The sequence below is a fragment of the Dromiciops gliroides genome, chromosome 1 (assembly GCF_019393635.1).
Source record: "Dromiciops gliroides isolate mDroGli1 chromosome 1, mDroGli1.pri, whole genome shotgun sequence".
NCBI classification, from domain to species: Eukaryota; Metazoa; Chordata; class Mammalia; order Microbiotheria; family Microbiotheriidae; genus Dromiciops; species Dromiciops gliroides.
The window spans coordinates 224857637-224874457 of record NC_057861.1 but is presented as its reverse complement, the minus strand read 5'-3'; the positions used below and the strand labels follow the sequence as shown (position 1 = coordinate 224874457).

The 16821-nt window shown below is 39.9% G+C and overlaps 1 protein-coding gene across 10 annotated transcripts in view; it reads left to right on the top strand.

The window, feature by feature from the left end:
- Nucleotides 1–16821, top strand: part of PTPRM (protein tyrosine phosphatase receptor type M) — a 1039589-nt gene that overhangs the window by 1009437 nt on the left and 13331 nt on the right. For all 10 annotated transcript variants that reach the window (XM_043975661.1, XM_043975656.1, XM_043975655.1 and 7 more), the window contains 4 exons: nt 535–666; nt 8160–8285; nt 8914–9077; nt 12438–12573. In XM_043975661.1, coding sequence (XP_043831596.1) covers nt 535–666; nt 8160–8285; nt 8914–9077; nt 12438–12573 — 558 coding nt within the window. The remainder of the gene's footprint in view (nt 1–534; nt 667–8159; nt 8286–8913; nt 9078–12437; nt 12574–16821) is intronic.

The window sequence follows — 16821 nt, the reverse complement described above, 5'->3', positions numbered from 1 at the left end:
ATGCTAATTGGATGAATGAATGAGTATCTAAAGAGTTTTAGAAGACACTGGTTGGGGCAGCTAGGTGACGCAGTGGATAGAGCACCGGCCCTGGAGTCAGGAATTACCTGAGTTCGAATCTATCCTCAGGCATTTAACACTTACTAGTTGTGTGACCCTGGGCAATTCACTTAACCCAAATTGTCTCACTAAAAAAAAACAAAAAAAACAAAAAAAACACCACTGGTTAAGCTGAAGTACTCTTATTGAGAAAGAGGCACTTTATTATGGTGAACTTTCAGAGAGGTAAACCAAGGTCCAGAATTCCTATACTTTGATATTGATAAGGATGATGTGACTCAATAAATATTAAATGTAGGGAATGTTTTCCACCTCCATTCCTGTTGTCAAATATGCTGTAGCATTATCGTGGTTTGCCAAGGTAAGGCTGTGCTGTATTTACAAGCACAACTGCTAGCTAAATGGATCAACCTCTTTCTTTCACATTTTTATGAGTTTATTGATGTGGGCTTTTTCTCTGTTTGCTTTTTGCAGAGCTATAAACAGCCCTCAGCTTTTATAGTCACCCAGCATCCTTTGCCAAACACAGTCAAAGACTTCTGGAGACTGGTCTTGGACTACCACTGTACGTCTGTTGTCATGCTAAATGATGTGGATCCAGCACAGGTAAGTTTCAACAACCACTTTCACTGAGGACAGGATCGATCAGAGGCTGGCAGGGCTGCATGTGTTAGTTTATCATTTATGAGGCATCATAGTGTAGCATGGGCAGCAAGCATCAGGTGGGAAGTTCAAGGATCTGGGACTGGCGAAGCTGAGTAATGCTATTAAAAGTCAGGCAGGTATTGGGTATGAGAAAGTAAACAAATTAAAAGAAGATTAAGCAAGCCAAAACCAGGTTAGGGAAAGATATGGGTCAAAAGTCAGACATAGGGACAAGACACCTGGGGATGTATATACCAGAAGGTAGGGCATTGTGGATGGCTAAAATTCCAGACAGACTTGTAAAGTATCTGGAATTGAAGGAACAAATTGGAAAATAGGTACAGGGTGCAAATAACTTAAAACAAAAAACTAGGTAGCTCTTTGCCTTCTCCTAGGAAGTTTTAATATGTTTCTTATTTCAGCAAGGACCAGTATCCAACGTAGCTATCTGAGGTTTGCATGTAAAAATAAATGAGAACACCAGACTAGAACAGGAAGGTGCAGAAAGTGAAAGAAGAATGTAATTCTTAAATTGAGGTGCCCTACTACTTTTGGGGATACATAAACCTGGGTTTGGAATCCAAAGGTCTGATTTCTGGGGCAGCTAGGTGGCACAGTAGATAAGGCACTGGCCCTGGATTCAGGAGGACCTGAGTTCAAATCCAGCCCCAGACACTTGACACTTACTAGCTGTGTGACCCTGAGCAAGTCACTTAACTCTCATTGCTCTGCCCCCCTCCCAAAAAAAAAAGAGACAAGGGAAAAAAAGGTCTGATTTCAAATTCTGCCTCTTCCCTTGATGATCGGTATAATCTTAGACAAGTCACCTCCCTGGGCCTCAGTTTCCTTCTCTTTAAAATGAAGGATTTGGACTAGAAGACCCTTAAAGTCTTTTCCAGCTCGAAGCCTGTCCATGGTCCTAGTCGTGAGGTAGGTCATTTAAGTAGGACAACTGAGAGAGATTTTCCCTTCCCCTAGTCCTTGTTTGGTGGGTTTCTATCTGTCACTTCACAGGGACACCAAAGTCACTTCTCCAAATGTCTCTAAGTATTTCCATTATGTTATATTTTTAAGGCTCTGTCATGAAATCTAGTTAATGAAACTTTAACAATAATCCTTGTACTTGTGTAGGTCTTTTTGCTTAAGAAGCTTAAATGTTTTATAGTCCCTCTCCCATTGATTCTCTCGGCAGGGTAGATTTCCCCCATTTGTAAAGGCAGTCAGACGCTTAGGCTCAAAAGGATTAACGGATTTGTCCAGAGTAACATCTGAAGGTAGAACCCATAGTCCTAATTTCCCAGCTCACAGTTCTTTGGGTTTAATTACCCTAACTCTGAAACCTTCCCCTACTTCTTCCATCCCTTCCACTCTCCACCCCCTAGTAACAGTCACATAGGAGCACATACTTGTTTTATTTATTTATTCTCATGACCTTTGGTAAGTCACTAATTTCTCTAAGTCTCAGATTTTCCATCTGTAAAGTGAGAATGATAATACTCGTGTAACCTATCTTGAAGCATTATCAATAAGTATTTATTAAGTACTAAAGAAAACCCCTGTCCTCAAAGAGCTTATATTCTAATAGATGAAGACAGCATATAAAAGAAAGCTGCAAGAGGAGAAGGGGGTGGGAAATGCTCAGGGACTGTGGTTGAGGAAAAAGTCTGGAGAGTCAGAAGCTGAGACCAAAGAGAAATAAGGGAGTAAACATGGCTAGCCTGGGCCTTTCCTAAAAATGGAGGTTCTAAGAAAGACTAATCAATCAAATTAGATAACAGATATAAAGGACATTATAAAACAGTATATAAATGCCATATATAAATGTAAAATGTCACATACAAATATAAAAGCAGCATATAATGGAAGGAGCACTGGACATCATGTCCCCAAACCCAGACTCAAATCCATTCGAGCTCCAAAGTGATTGACCTTGGGATATCATTTCTCTGAACCTCATTTTCCTCATTCATTGGAGAATTCTATGGTCATAACACTGGCACCATCTACCTCACAGAGTTCTTCTAAGAATCAAATGAGATGACATGAGTCTAGCTCTTTGTTGACCACCTGCAAAAGTGATATCAATAGTATTTGTTTAAATGCTTCCCTTTTTTGACTGGCATAAATCCTAAGATATGCTAAAACATTGCTTTCTATCCAAATCAATTTTAAAAAAGAAAAATACTTGGAGTCTTTGACATGCTCTTTTGAACAACTATCTGAATTCTAGGCATTCATCCTAAGTGCTAAACGTCTGAGCCCATAACACTCATCACCTACTCAAGGAATGGTAGGGAAAGAGAAAAGAACTTCAAACTTGTATTCAGGACACAGAGGTGATTTTCAGAGTGTAGGAAAAGAGACTCTGGGGAGTCAGTCTTTTAGGAAACGCTAAATAGAGCATTTGAACTTAAAAGCTATTGCAATTGTACAAGAATAGCTCTTGACTCCTTTAAGTATTTATAGGTCCAGTTCATGGAAGTGTTATGCACCATTAAAGCCATTTTCTACACAGTTTACTTGGGCAAAGCATGGAATGCAGTATGTCAAGAGCCAAACCCCAGCTTAGGAAATTCATATTTCTCCACTATGAGTAAAAGACAGGCTTTTGATTAGGAAGTTGAACCGAGAGAGCAAGTGAAAATCAAAACCAGCCCCCATCAACCAAAAACCAGGCAGAGCAGCTTAAATGTGCATGGTACAGGCTTTATCACTGTCTCAATGCCCCATCATGAGTCCTATTAATTTTAACAGTTGGTATCCTGGGGTATCAAAAAAAGAAAATAAACACCAGCATGCTGTCATTTTTACATGGTGGCTTTACAAATGGATGGAAATAGTGTTTAAAAATAAGTAAATACAACTTTTTGTAATTGAAAACTGTTGTGACATAAAAGTTGCAATAATAAAAAACTATTTTTCATTTTCATTCTTAATCAGAAAATCTAAGGCTTTCCTTTGACAACAGTGGATAGATATGTGCCAAGTGACCTATTTTTTGTATATGTAAGATTAAAATTGACTCTGTTTAATCTGAAGAAAAATTGTTGAGACCCTGTGACAAGGAGTATCTATTTTAAAGATTCAACTGGCATGTTGTATAAAAGTATGAAGACCATCATTTGTGGAACATTTTTTACCTGAGACTACTTAATATGCTTTGTATCTACTCCACCTGCCACAGACAAATGCTATCAAAAATAAGGCTTTTAGATTTACCCTCCCTATTGCCACACCTCCAAAAAAATTTCTTAGATATCATCAGGAAGTTAAAAGCTAACAAAAGTCCCATAAGGGTTGTTGCTATGCATTATATCAAAATTCAGCTATTAAAATTCAGATATTATGTCATAATCATCTTGTTACTCTGAGAATTTTGAGCAAAATGTGTTCATGTTTCCTTTGCTTGGGGGAGGTTGATGAAACCCTGGGTTGGTAGATTCTTTGCCCAGAGATAGTTATATGGACCTACAGTCAGGAAGTCTTGAGTTCAAATTCACCCTGCAGCACTTCATAGTTGTGTGACCCTTGGAAAATCATTTTACTTCTGTTTACCTCAGTTTTTCAACTGTAAAATGGGGGTGAGCATATTATCTTCTTCATGGGATTGTTGTGAGGTTGTAAAGCACTTGGCCTAGTGCCTAGCTTAGAGTAGGTGCTTAATAAATGCTTATTTGACCTTTCCCCTTCCCATCCATTGCCTCTCTGTGAAACTTATCTATTATTAAAGCCTTTGAAAAACCTGCTAAGTCTCTTTACACAATGCCACTCCATATCAAATACATCAGTGCTTTAGATTTAGGCAAAAGAAATAGACTTATAACTCTTACCTCAGAGCTTAGTGTTTCAAACCTTTAAAAATTGTCTTTCCAATTTAAAGCTACTTCCAGGTGGCATCACCAAGCATGCACTACTGTGCTACTGTAAATATACAGACATGGATGTAAGAAGATTTTGACCTCCAAAGATCAGCACTGATTTCTGAACCTGATTTAAAAAAATAAAAAAATTCTTCCTCCAAATAATTATTAGTTTTGATGCTATCCTTATCAGGAGTGCAGAGGCTTTGTTGTTAAAGGATATGTGTGGGTCTCTTAAGTCTTTTAAATATTGTAATTGAAGGCAATGGAAACTCCCCAGAGCCAAATAGGAGCTTCTATTAGCATGCAAATGTATTTTGGGGATCCCTGGATAGAAATACTGTTAAGAGATATAGTGGCCCAACTGGGAGGGCAGAGTTGTGATGGGCTAAAGGATGCTCATGGAGGAAAAAAAAAGAAGAGAGAATATATGGAGAAGAGGAATAAGAAATCAAGGATGCAGTTATACAGAACTCAGGCTTGCAGAACTGCCTTTGAGCAGGTCAGAGAAAAGACCTGCTTTGTCTTTGGAATTGTCCTCAGGAAACTAGTAGATGGCTTAGTAGATGGTTTAGTAGATGGCTACAAGCATAACAGACCTTTCTTTTCCTAAGACCACATACTGATTAACAACAATAGCTCAGCAGGGGCTAGATAGGGGAAGAAAGATACTCAGGTATGAAGAATCATAACCCCAAATATCAGTCTAGAGGGGGAGAAAGGTCTTTGAACAGAGGGTTTGACCATAGGTTGCAAGAGGGAGGAAGGAATTATTTAATGTCTTAAACCAAGATTGGAATCTTGCCTCAGTCCCTGACTAGCCATGTGACCTTGCATAAGTCACAACCTCTAGAGCTTCAGTTTCCTCATTTGTAAAGTAAAGGGGTTGGTCTTGATGCCCCCTCAAGATCCCTTCTATCTTAAGATAAATGATGCCATGATGTTTGAGGAATGTAAAAACAGAAGTGATTGACTTCAACTGCATAAAATTTGCTATAGAAAAGGCTGGCCACAAAACGAAGGATTTTTTTCACCCACGGCAATTCACAAAAACTACCTACTAAGATATAGACTAAATTTTCTTAACCATTTTGGACAGTCTGGTAAAGCCTATGAACCCCTTTTCAGATAAATATTTTTATACAGAAAATAAAACACACAGGATTATAGAGGAAATTGGGGGAGCTAGGTGGCACAGTGAACAAAGCACCAGGCCTTGGAGTCAGGAAGACCCTTGTTCAAATCGGCCATCAGATACTTACTGGTTGTGTGACCCTGAGCAAGTCTCTTCTGTCTACCTCAGTTTTCTCATCTGTAAAATGAGCTGGGAGAAGGAAATGCCAAACTACTCTAGTATCTTTACCAATAAAACCCCAAATAGGATCATGAAGAGTCAGACTTGACTGAAATGACCGAGCAACAACACAACAGAAGAAATCAATCATATTGAAATAATTGTCAAAAACATTTTAATAAAAAAAGTTTTAGGGTTAAAAATGGTTTGTTTTGGGTTTTTTGGCTTTTGGTGAGGCAATTAGGGTTAAGTGACTTGCCCAGGGTCACACAGCTAGTAAGTGTGTAAAATGTCTGAGGTCGGATTTGAACTCAGGTCCTCCTGAATCCAGGGCTGGTGCTCTATCCACTGCACCACCTAGCTGCCCCAAAAACGTTTTTTTTAATTTTTTAAAGTTCACAGACCCCAGGTTCAGAACCTGGTGAGAGGTTCTGATCTATGTTACCAAAGAAAATGCTAAAGATGAAATTTCATTTCTTTGAAGTATACAATAAGCATATGGCTCATGCATGGAAAATCCTCAATAACATAATGAAATTAAGTCAAGTACTTTTATCATCCTTGGGTTGGACTTCAGAGGACAAGATGAGGAAACATGGGTACAACACCAAGAGGAAAGGGAGAGAGGACACAGCTGTAAGAGAAAAAAGAAAGATCCTTTTTAAGTATTGGATGATGCAGCAAAGTTCACCCAAGGTCCACTCTAGCCTATCTTTTTTTTTTTTTTAATGAGAAACGTTTAGGGAGTTTTTTAGTTTGATTTTGTTTTTATTCTATCCTTGAACTGAATCAGGAGAAGGAAAGGTAGTTGGGTAGATGCATTTTTAAACTTTGGGGGGGATTGTCTTTTCAGAAGAAAAATTATAAGGAAAACTTGGCAATGCCTTATATGACCCAAGGGACTTTCTCAAATTCAAAACCTGTTGCCGTGGCAAAGTATCTACTCTCAAATTCTTATCTCACCCTAGGGCAGAGTCCAGTGCATAGTTTCCTCTGAGGATTTAGGGTCATCACAATACATTGCAGATCTGATCTACTGAGATAACAAAATTATTTCAAATTTTTCTAAAATAGATATAAATCCACAAAAAATCTCAGAATAACTCTAGTCTCCTGGTTAACTCCTGACCTGGAATTACTTTTAGTTATAGTCTACAAATATTAAGTTCTCCTAATGTTAGGTGCTAGGGAGACACAAAGTTTAGGTAACTTTAGATAGGGGTAGTTAGGTGGCATAGTGGATAGAGCAGTGGGCCTGGAGTTGGGAAGATCTGTGTTCAATTCCAGCCTCAGACACTTACTAGCTATTAACACCACTAGCCCTGTAGCCCTGCAAAAGCCATTTCCCCTGCTTGCCTCTGTTTCCCCATCTGTAAAATGAAGATAATAATAGCACTAACTTCCCAGGGTTGTTATGAGGATCAAATAAAATAATGATTGTAAAGTCCTTAGGATGGTGCCTGGCACATAGAAATATTAGCTACTATTATTTTCATTGTTGTCTTTGTGTCCAAACCCATTTGGGGTTTTCTTGGCAGAGATACTGGAGTGGTTTGCCATTGCCTTCTAGGGCTCATTTACAGATGAGGAAACTGAGGCAAACAGGATTAAGTGATTTGCCCAGGGTCACACAAGCTAGTGTCAGAGGCCAGATTTGAACTCAGGAAGATGAGTCTTCCTGACTTTAGGCCTGGCACTCTATCCACCAAGCCACCTAGTTGTCATTACTACTACTACAACTACAACTACTACTACTACTAGATAAGATACAGCCTCTGCCCACTGTACCTACCAGTCTTAGCCAGAAGTGGGCTGACCTTCTGTGTAGCAGGGGGTATTGTTCACTGGGTTGTTTCTTTCTCAACCCAGAATAGATGTCACTCCCTAGAATGGATGGATGGATGGAAGGAAGCAAGCATTTATTGAGTACTTAACATGGTGCCAAGTTCCAGTGCTTAGGATGAATCACAGTACATCACAACTTAAGGATGTAAATTGACTGTTCCCAATGAATATCCCAATCCAAAGGACTTGCTAGAGATTAGAGGACTGGATGGGAGAGATTTAATTGACATTCATTACAAAGTCATATATTGTCTAGGGACTATGGCTTATCAGCAGTATAAAAGAGAGAATCAATCTCATTTCTAGAACCAAGCAAGAAAGAATTAACTCCATTTAAATGATGCAATAGAGGTTAAAGAGCAGGAGCATTTCTCCTCTGAGGACCTGTCCAAACCACTAGAGTAAAAGTTCTCTTATAATTCATTAACCTCCTATTTCCACACATTTGAATCCAGCTCTGCCCCCAGTACTGGCCAGAAAATGGAGTCCACAGACACGGCCCTATCCAAGTAGAATTTGTCTCTGCTGATTTAGAAGAGGACATCATCAGTCGAATATTCCGAATTTATAATGCATCCAGGGTAAGGATCACATCCAGCTTCGCCTACTTTCATTTAGGTCTCAGTCAGTATAGAAAGCAAAAACCTATTTTGTTTTTTTCTGATAAGCAGAGGAAGACTTGATTGAAACCTGCAGCAAGGTTTAATCAGGATTAAAAATTAATGCAATATTGATATCTTTGCAAGGTTCAAATAAGTAAACAAAACAATTTCTTCCTTACATGAAATTCAGAGATAAGTGTCCCTAATCTACTTCATACCCCTCGTGCACAGATGCTCAGATTATAACTTATTCTTCCCCTTCAGCTCACCTGTGATTAAAGTAAAGCCATTTTTTTTTTTCTGACCTGTGGACAATCTGTTAAATCCTTACACCTTGACATTTTGCTCTAGGTCTTTGCAGGAGTGCAAGTATTCTGCTCCACTCTTATTTTCTGGGCCTGTCAGTTAAAGCACCTGGTTCTTTATAACACAAGAAGATTAAAAATCATAACTCTCTAGGCCCGTAGACACTGTCTTGGTTATTTATAGGCAATGTCTGATTTAATAATGTTTCACTTTGATAAAAAGATCAAATAAGGGAAATAAGCCCATTGGAATTCAAAGTGTAGTGCCTATTTCTCCATGATTGTCATCTGATTTTCCACAGCCCCAAGATGGATACCGGATGGTACAGCAGTTCCAGTTCTTGGGCTGGCCAATGTATAGGGATACACCAGTGTCCAAACGCTCCTTCTTGAAGCTTATCCGCCAGGTGGAGAAGTGGCAAGAAGAGTATAATGGTGGTGAAGGACGAACAGTTGTGCATTGTTTGTAAGTACAAAGAACAAAGGTTCTGAAGGGAAAAAAAAGGAAAGGAGGGAGGAAAGGAAGGCGGAAGGAGGGAAGGAGGAAGGAAGCAAGGAAGGAAGCAAGCAAGCTCAGTCTATCTGCCAAGACATTGAAAAATCAAACTCGTCTGAAAGACATAGACTTTCCTATTTGTGTCTTTCTTGCTTTTTTACCCCATTAAGAACCTATATTTATATAAAGACATGTCCTGAGAGGGTCTGCTTTAGGCAGATGGTTATGCTTAACCCTGATAATAATAATAATAATAATGAGCAATAGCTCACACTCAAAAAGAACTTTAAGGTTTGCAAAGCACTTTACATCTATTTTCTTCTTGATCTTCATAAACACTTCTTTTAACTCATATGCCCAGTAGAATAATGGCAAAAAGAGTATAATGGCTCTGTTTAATGACCCGTCCAGGATCACACTACTAATTAGTGACTGAGACAGGACTTGAACCTGGGTCTTCCTGACTGCAAATCTAGTGTTCTATCTACTCTACCACCCAGCTGCTTCTCATGTGAAAGTCGCATGATAAAAGGGGTAGATTGTGATGCTGTGGGTGGACACAGTATCTGCTCAGCATTTTTAGTGGGACTTTTGCTGCCTAGTACATTTTGAAACCTCTCTGCAAAACTGATGTAATATTATTGTTGTTACTATTAGTATTAACAATGATAATAACCACCTTGCTTTTGTCTACTTCTCAAAGCCCTTTCCCATTTATTATCTCATTTGAGATAATGTGTAGCTAGCCAACCAGCTGTCATTTGGAGCATATGTGGAAATTTCAACAACCATAGTCTTAGCTTTCATTGCTTTCTCAATGGAAAGCAGTTATGAATACACAATGAAGCTTCCTACTGACCTGAAGTATAAAGGAAGTTGATCCGATATTAGAGTCAGCCCTGGCAAAATTACAAGATAACAAATGCAGCCTTCCTCCCCTCCCCCAACAATCCCAGATTCCCAGGACCTCCATGAGGTCCCTGACAGTGCCCAGGTGTGTTTCTTCTCCTTCTTTTCTCATCCTCCTCCAGACTTAGCTCATGTACACTATATTCCAAGGGAGTTGTTTTCATCTAGTTGTCCCTGTGTAATCTGGTCCTGGCCTAACATAGGCCATTCCCCTGATGCAGACACTTGTGGACCATTGTTGCTGTTGTTGTTCAGTTGTATACAACTCGTTGTAACTCCTTGGACCATAGCATACCAATACCAGCTGTAAGGTTTCCTTGGCAAGTTGTCAACCACAAAATACAATAAAAAAAATAGTTCTCCTGATGAGAAACTAAAAGGACACATTTTCTTTCTCTTTTCTATGAGGTGATGATAGTGTAATGGGTTTTGTAAACTAATTTTATTAGAATCTTTTTTCTATCACCTAAATTTCTCTAATATATTTTCCCTTCCTTCTCTCATAAAGCAAACCCTTATAGAAAACCTATGTTTTTTAAAAGAAAAATAAGAGAAAAAAATCAGCAAAATTAATCAATAATTTTTTTTAAGTCTGCTAATATATGCTGTATTTGACACCTGTGGTATCTTACCTCTGCAAAGCAAAGGAGGAAGGGAGGTGAACAAACTTTTGAAGTTAGAAAGGATATTGACTCAGATAAAATACTATTCCCCTTACCCACCTTCACAGTTATGAGGGTAATAGGCCTTTTTTTGGTCAGGAAGGCATTTCCCAAGGAGCAATAGAAGCTCTGATATATTTGACACCCTAGGTTAGGTAGCTAGATGTTGCAATGGATAGAACATTAGGCCTAGAATCAGGAAGACCTGAGTTCAAATCCAGCCTCAAACACTTATTAGCTATGTGACCCTGAGGAAGTCAGCCCTATGGCCCTCAGTTTCTTCATGTAAAATGAATTAGTTGAACTAAATGGCCAGAGAAGTGAAATAATGTCAGTTAAGGTTCCTTCCTAGCTTTAGGCCTTTGGTCCCAGTTTCCCATTTATAAGCTTACCATAAGCATTAAGTAGCAACTGAAACTTAAAGAGATAGTGAGAATGAAATCATGATGATATGCTGTCCTGGTCACTCAAATTTTAGAGATAAGATAACTTTATCATTAGGCCAAGATTGAAAAAGAAGAAGAAAAAGGAATGAAGAGGTAATCTCTATATAGGAGTACAGAATATAGATTTGGGAGAGACCTTGGAGATTATCTAATGTAGGCAGGGGTTGTGAATCTTGGATAGATAGACCCTATGAAGAGATTTCAATAGGTCAAACTTGGTTTGTCAATATTTTGATAACTATATTTCAATAAAAGTGATTTCCTTTGTAATCCTATATATTGTATCTTATGCATTTATAAATATTCTTCTGAGAAGGGATCCATAGGCTGCACCAGACTGCCAGAGGCAACTATGCCAAGAAAACCATTAAGAACCCCATCATTAATCCATTCCCCTCAATTACAGATGTTACAGATGAGGAATTTGATGCCCAAAGAGGCTAATCTTCCCCAGATTTAAACCTGAAGTATCCTGATTCCAACCCTTGTGTTCTTTCTACCATATCACCTGTTGATAGAGTGTGTATGTGAATGTATCTACAGCCTTCAGAAACAAGATTGAATCTGAAAACTGGCCCTCAATGCCTTTTAACCTTTTTATCTTAGAGCTTCAAAGACATCAAATTGAGGAATTACCTTCAGTTTATGCTGGTTGAATGTAAAAATAAGTTTTCTTTATTGACTTATTGAGAGACCAGTTTACATTGGTATTCCCTAAAACTGGGAACATAGGAAAGGAAGTGTCTAGGAGGAATAAAAGTGGGGAAAAACAACCTCCCTGGCATATTTCCTATCCTTTCTTCTCTCCAAGGTAAAAAAGCATGACATTCAGGATAGTGTAGCACCACCTAATGGTTAATGTTCGGAGAGAAATCACCCAAAGATACAAACCACCAAGTACTTTGAATGGAATGGCCTTTTAGAATTCATCCAGAGGATAGATCCCTAGGTAGGAAGGCCTGGGATCCGGCCACTCAGTGAGACACAGAAGCAAAGCCTTGTCCTATATTCTACCCTGCTTTCTTTTGGTAACCAGCTGTTTGGATTCTATGGTATCGTGACCTAATATGGTCCTGACCCAAAACTGGGCAAGGACCAAGGCTCTCTGCCAAATACTGTGGAAAATTCACCCCATTATCTCTAATTAGAAGTAATGGTCTGGGTGGAGAGTTCACCCTAGCTCAAGAGGCAGTCATAATTATTGGTTTACCAGCGTCTAAATCAGAATATTTCCAAAGGCTACCCAGCACAATAGGAGGAAAGGGAATGTGAAGGCAAAAAGTAATCAAGCCACTTTATTCCCTTTATTCCAGAAATGGAGGTGGCCGCAGTGGGACTTTTTGTGCAATCAGCATTGTTTGTGAAATGCTCCGACACCGGAGGGCAGTCGACGTCTTCCATGCTGTGAAGACACTGAGGAACAATAAGCCTAACATGGTGGACCTTCTGGTAGGCACCTTCTAACTGTACTGTTAAATTGAAAATCTCCCCTATTATCACCCAGCCCCTGAGATCTCTACACTTTTCAGTTAGTTATTCACAAAGGAAGAGAGTCATTTTCAAAAGCATAATGTAATCACTTCACTTGTAATGGCTTTTCTTTTTTTCCCCCCATTTAAAAAAAATCTGCTTCTTCCCAAGGAGACTTTGTCTCAGCTTGTTTGAAATTTGGAAATAGTTTGAAACTCACAAGTGAACATCCTTATTAATTTCCCTTCCTGGCAGTGCCATCCACGTAGATAGCAATCCTAGCACAGAAGAAATAATCGTAGCAAATGAAATGCCAGATTTCCAAATTATATATTTTATAAATAGCTTAATCACCTAATATTTATCAAAGCTGTGAGTTTTAGTTTGACACCCAGAATATTGCACTTAATTACGGTGGCCACATACCAGAGAAGGATTAAAGGAGTTGAGAAACAAAGGATTGTGTGCAATTATTTTCTTAGAGTATTTCACAAAATCTCTTTTATGCCGAACTGTTGAAGTGCCAACTACTGTGATTCAAGAATAGTGACACAGCTTAGAGGAGGAAGCTTTTAGATGAGGCTTTTGTAGTCTTAATGTTGGGAAAGGATGAACTGAGAAGCAGCTGGATTAATCCATCCAGTGGTTGGGGAGGGCCTTTGTGTGGGCTGGGGGAGATGAGCCTGTGCTATCAAGTTTTTAAAAGGCTTTGCCCTGTGGAGTATACAATGTGAAAACAGCAAAACCAAACACATTCTAACAAGCTACGGGGCTGGGGGAAGAAGGTGTTAACTTAAAGTCACCAAAAGGGTCACATTTTGAGATTGGGAAAATAGCTGTTGTCACCATCAAAGGGGCCAAGATCCATTCATTTGTATAATACAGTATTAAACATTTGTACAGTGCCATGGACATAACTGGGGCTTGGTAAATTATAATGGCACTGGTAGTGGCTATAACTCCTAGAGACACAATCAAACCCTAGTTAACGTGAACAGCTTCATTTGGACATCTGCTTCTCCCCAGACATATGTTTTATGAATGATGAGTTGTGATAGGTCCAGGAAGCATGGCCTGGGGAAGGGGACTTGGAATGGAAATGCCCGTTTTGCCAGGTGCACTCTCTCTCATAAGCTACCAACAGTTGTCTCATTGGCCAATGGGTTGAGTCCACCTCTCCTCCCACTGCTCCTGCCTGCCCTGCTCTGTATAGGGTAGATATCTACTGTGTATGTGGCAAACATCAACCCTTCCAAGCAATTTATAGATACAAGTGTTAGATGAGTTGCCAACTGATTGGTATGTGCTGGGTAAGCCCCTTGGTTGGCACAGTATACCAGAGTAGCTGGCTGACACACAAAATGAATTCACAAAGAGTTATGCCTCTCCTGAATTCTTAGGCTTGCATGGATAGGATGGTAGGAGATATCGATTCAGAGTCAAAGGTGTTTTTGACTTGGGAAGCGCTACCAAGGCTGCCATATCGTGACAGACATATGCACAAATGAAAGACTTCAGAATATGGCTACCTTTGGTTCCACCTCACCAATGGGGAGACAGATGCATGGCTTATTGCCCTTGGTGGGCTCCTGAGTAAAGCTGACCTTGATAAAATGTCATTTTGCTCATTCAAAACCCTGAAGTAAGTAGATCTACATTAGAAATGAAGCCGTCTGAGGTTAGCCTCCTTTTTTTCCTAATGTAGCTGGCAGCCAATTTTGCTGATCACAAGACTTGATGGGAGAAATGGCAGGCCTCCTTCTGTCAACAATATAGACTATGGCACTTTGATGTAATGATGAAATAAATGATTATTTTCTGTGAAGTACAAAGTTAAGAGCCAAAAGGACCCTTGATGCTTTCCCACAAGTAGGAAGGATCCTAAGACATTATAAATCATTTGCAGCTTCCCCGTGGCTCTTTATTACCTCCAGGATCAAATATAAAGTTCCCTGTTTGGTATTTAAAGCTCTTCATAACCTGGCCTCTTTCTATCTTTCCAGGCTCCTTATACTTCACTTACCTCCATAAACTCTCTGATTCTAGACACACAGGCTGACATGCTGTCTCTCAGATACAGCATGCCAGCTCCCATCTTCATGCCTAGGCATAGATTGTCCCCCATGACTGGAATGTTCTCCCTCCTCAGCTGTGCCTCTGGTGACTTTGCTGCCTTCAAGACTCAAGTCCTACCTTCTATAGGAATCTTTCCCCTCCCCCTCCCAGATGTTAGCGCCTTCCATGTCAGAATAACTTTCACCTACTCTGTATACAGTCTCTTGTAAGTGAGTGTTAAATCAGGGATAATCGGGGCAGATAGGTGGCACAGTGGATAGAGCACCGGCCCTAGATTCAGAAGGACCTGAGTTCAAATCCGGCCTCAGACACTTAACACTTACTAGCTGTGTGACCCTGGGCAAGTCACTTAACCCCAATTGCCTCACCAAAAAAAAAAAAATCAGGGATAATCCCAGAGGGAAGACACTGAGATTAAGGGGAATCAGAATGGTTTCTTGAAGAATGTGCGACTTTAACTGAGACTTAAAAGAAGTCAGAAAAGCCAGAAGATGGAGATAAGGAGGGAGAGAGTCCCAGGCATGAGTAACAGCTGCTGAAAACTCTCATTCAGGTGAAGCACCATGTTTGAGGAACAGCATAAAGGCCATGGGATTGCAGAGTACATGGAGGGGAATAAGGCATCAGAAGCCTGGAGGATAAGAAGAGTCTAGATGATAAAGGGCTTTAAAAGCCAAAAAGCAGTGGATAGAGCACCGTCCCTGGAGTCAGGAGTACCTGAGTTCAAATCCGGCCTCAGACACTTAACACGTACTAGCTGTGTGACCCTGGGCAGGTCACTTAACCCCAATTGCCTCACAAAAAAAAAAAAAAGCCAAAGAGGATTTTATATTTGATCCTAGAGGTAATAGGGAGCCACTGGAATTTATTGAATGTGTGGGCTGAGGAGAGGTGGACATAAACCTGGTTTCAAGAAGGATCAGTTTGACAGCTAAGGGGAGGGTGGGCTAGAGTAGGGAGAGGTGCGAGTCAGGCAAACCCAACAGGCTGTTGTGGTAGTCCAGTGTGTGAGGTGACAATGAGGACCTGCACCAGTGTGGTGGAAATGTTAGTTAGGGGAGAGAAAGTGATGAATTTGAGAGATTGCAGTCAATGGGACTTGGCAATGGATTGGATATGGGGCGGGGCGGGGGGGGGGGAAGGGTCAGGAGTTGATGATGTGAATGGGATCACAGTAATATAGAAGTTCGGGAGACTCCAAGCCCAAGGATCTTTCCATTTACCATCTAGCTACACACAGGATAGGGTTCAGTTTTGAACATAATGAGTTTTAGGTGTCAATGGAACATCCATCCAGAAAGTCTGTCATTAGACCCATGCTCAAAGCTTTGTCAGCTGGTTGTGGGACTTGTCAGAGCCCAGGGTTGCCTCAACTCCATAAAAAAGTATCAGAATGGGGACAACTAGGTGGCACAGTGGATAAAGCACCAGCCTTGGATTCAGGAGGACCTGAGTTCAAATCTAGCCTCAGACACTTGACATTTACTACCTGTGTGACCCTGGGCAAGTCACTTAACCCTCATTACCCCACCAAAAAAGAAGCATCAGAATGCTCTTTTAATGGAAAAAATGTGACTACTACTATGATGAGCACATTTGTCATCATCTGAGATTCTTTATGCTAACTGGAGGTTGTCTGAATATTTTCATGAAGTCTTCTCTTTTCTTCAGTCAGTGATTAATAATCTTTGTGGGCAAAGAAAAAAATAATCTGTTGAACTGAGAATCTCAGAGTTGTCATCTAGTCTCACCTGAGTTGTAGTTACTTCATCTTCAATCAGTGGCCAAACAACCTCTATTTAAAGACTTCTGATAAGGGAGAACTTAGTCTGCTGAAGCATGTCATTCCGTTTTGGGATCACCCTCAGTTACTAGGAAGGTTTTCTTTTAGTATTCTGAAATCTTCCTCCTTTTATACACAGTGATATTTAGAGGTTTTACAAAAATGGAAAAATTCTTACATGTATTTGAAGCTTTGGAGTTTCAAGAAGGGTTTCTAGCTACCCCAAAAAAAATTTCTAGAGAATTTAGGGAAATTCCTTACTTGTAGCACATTCTAGTAGCTGTCCAAATGTAGAATGGTATCACAGGATAATATATCTCAAGTTGTAAGGGTCCCTGAGTTCATCCCAGTCCCCTAGTTGTACAGAT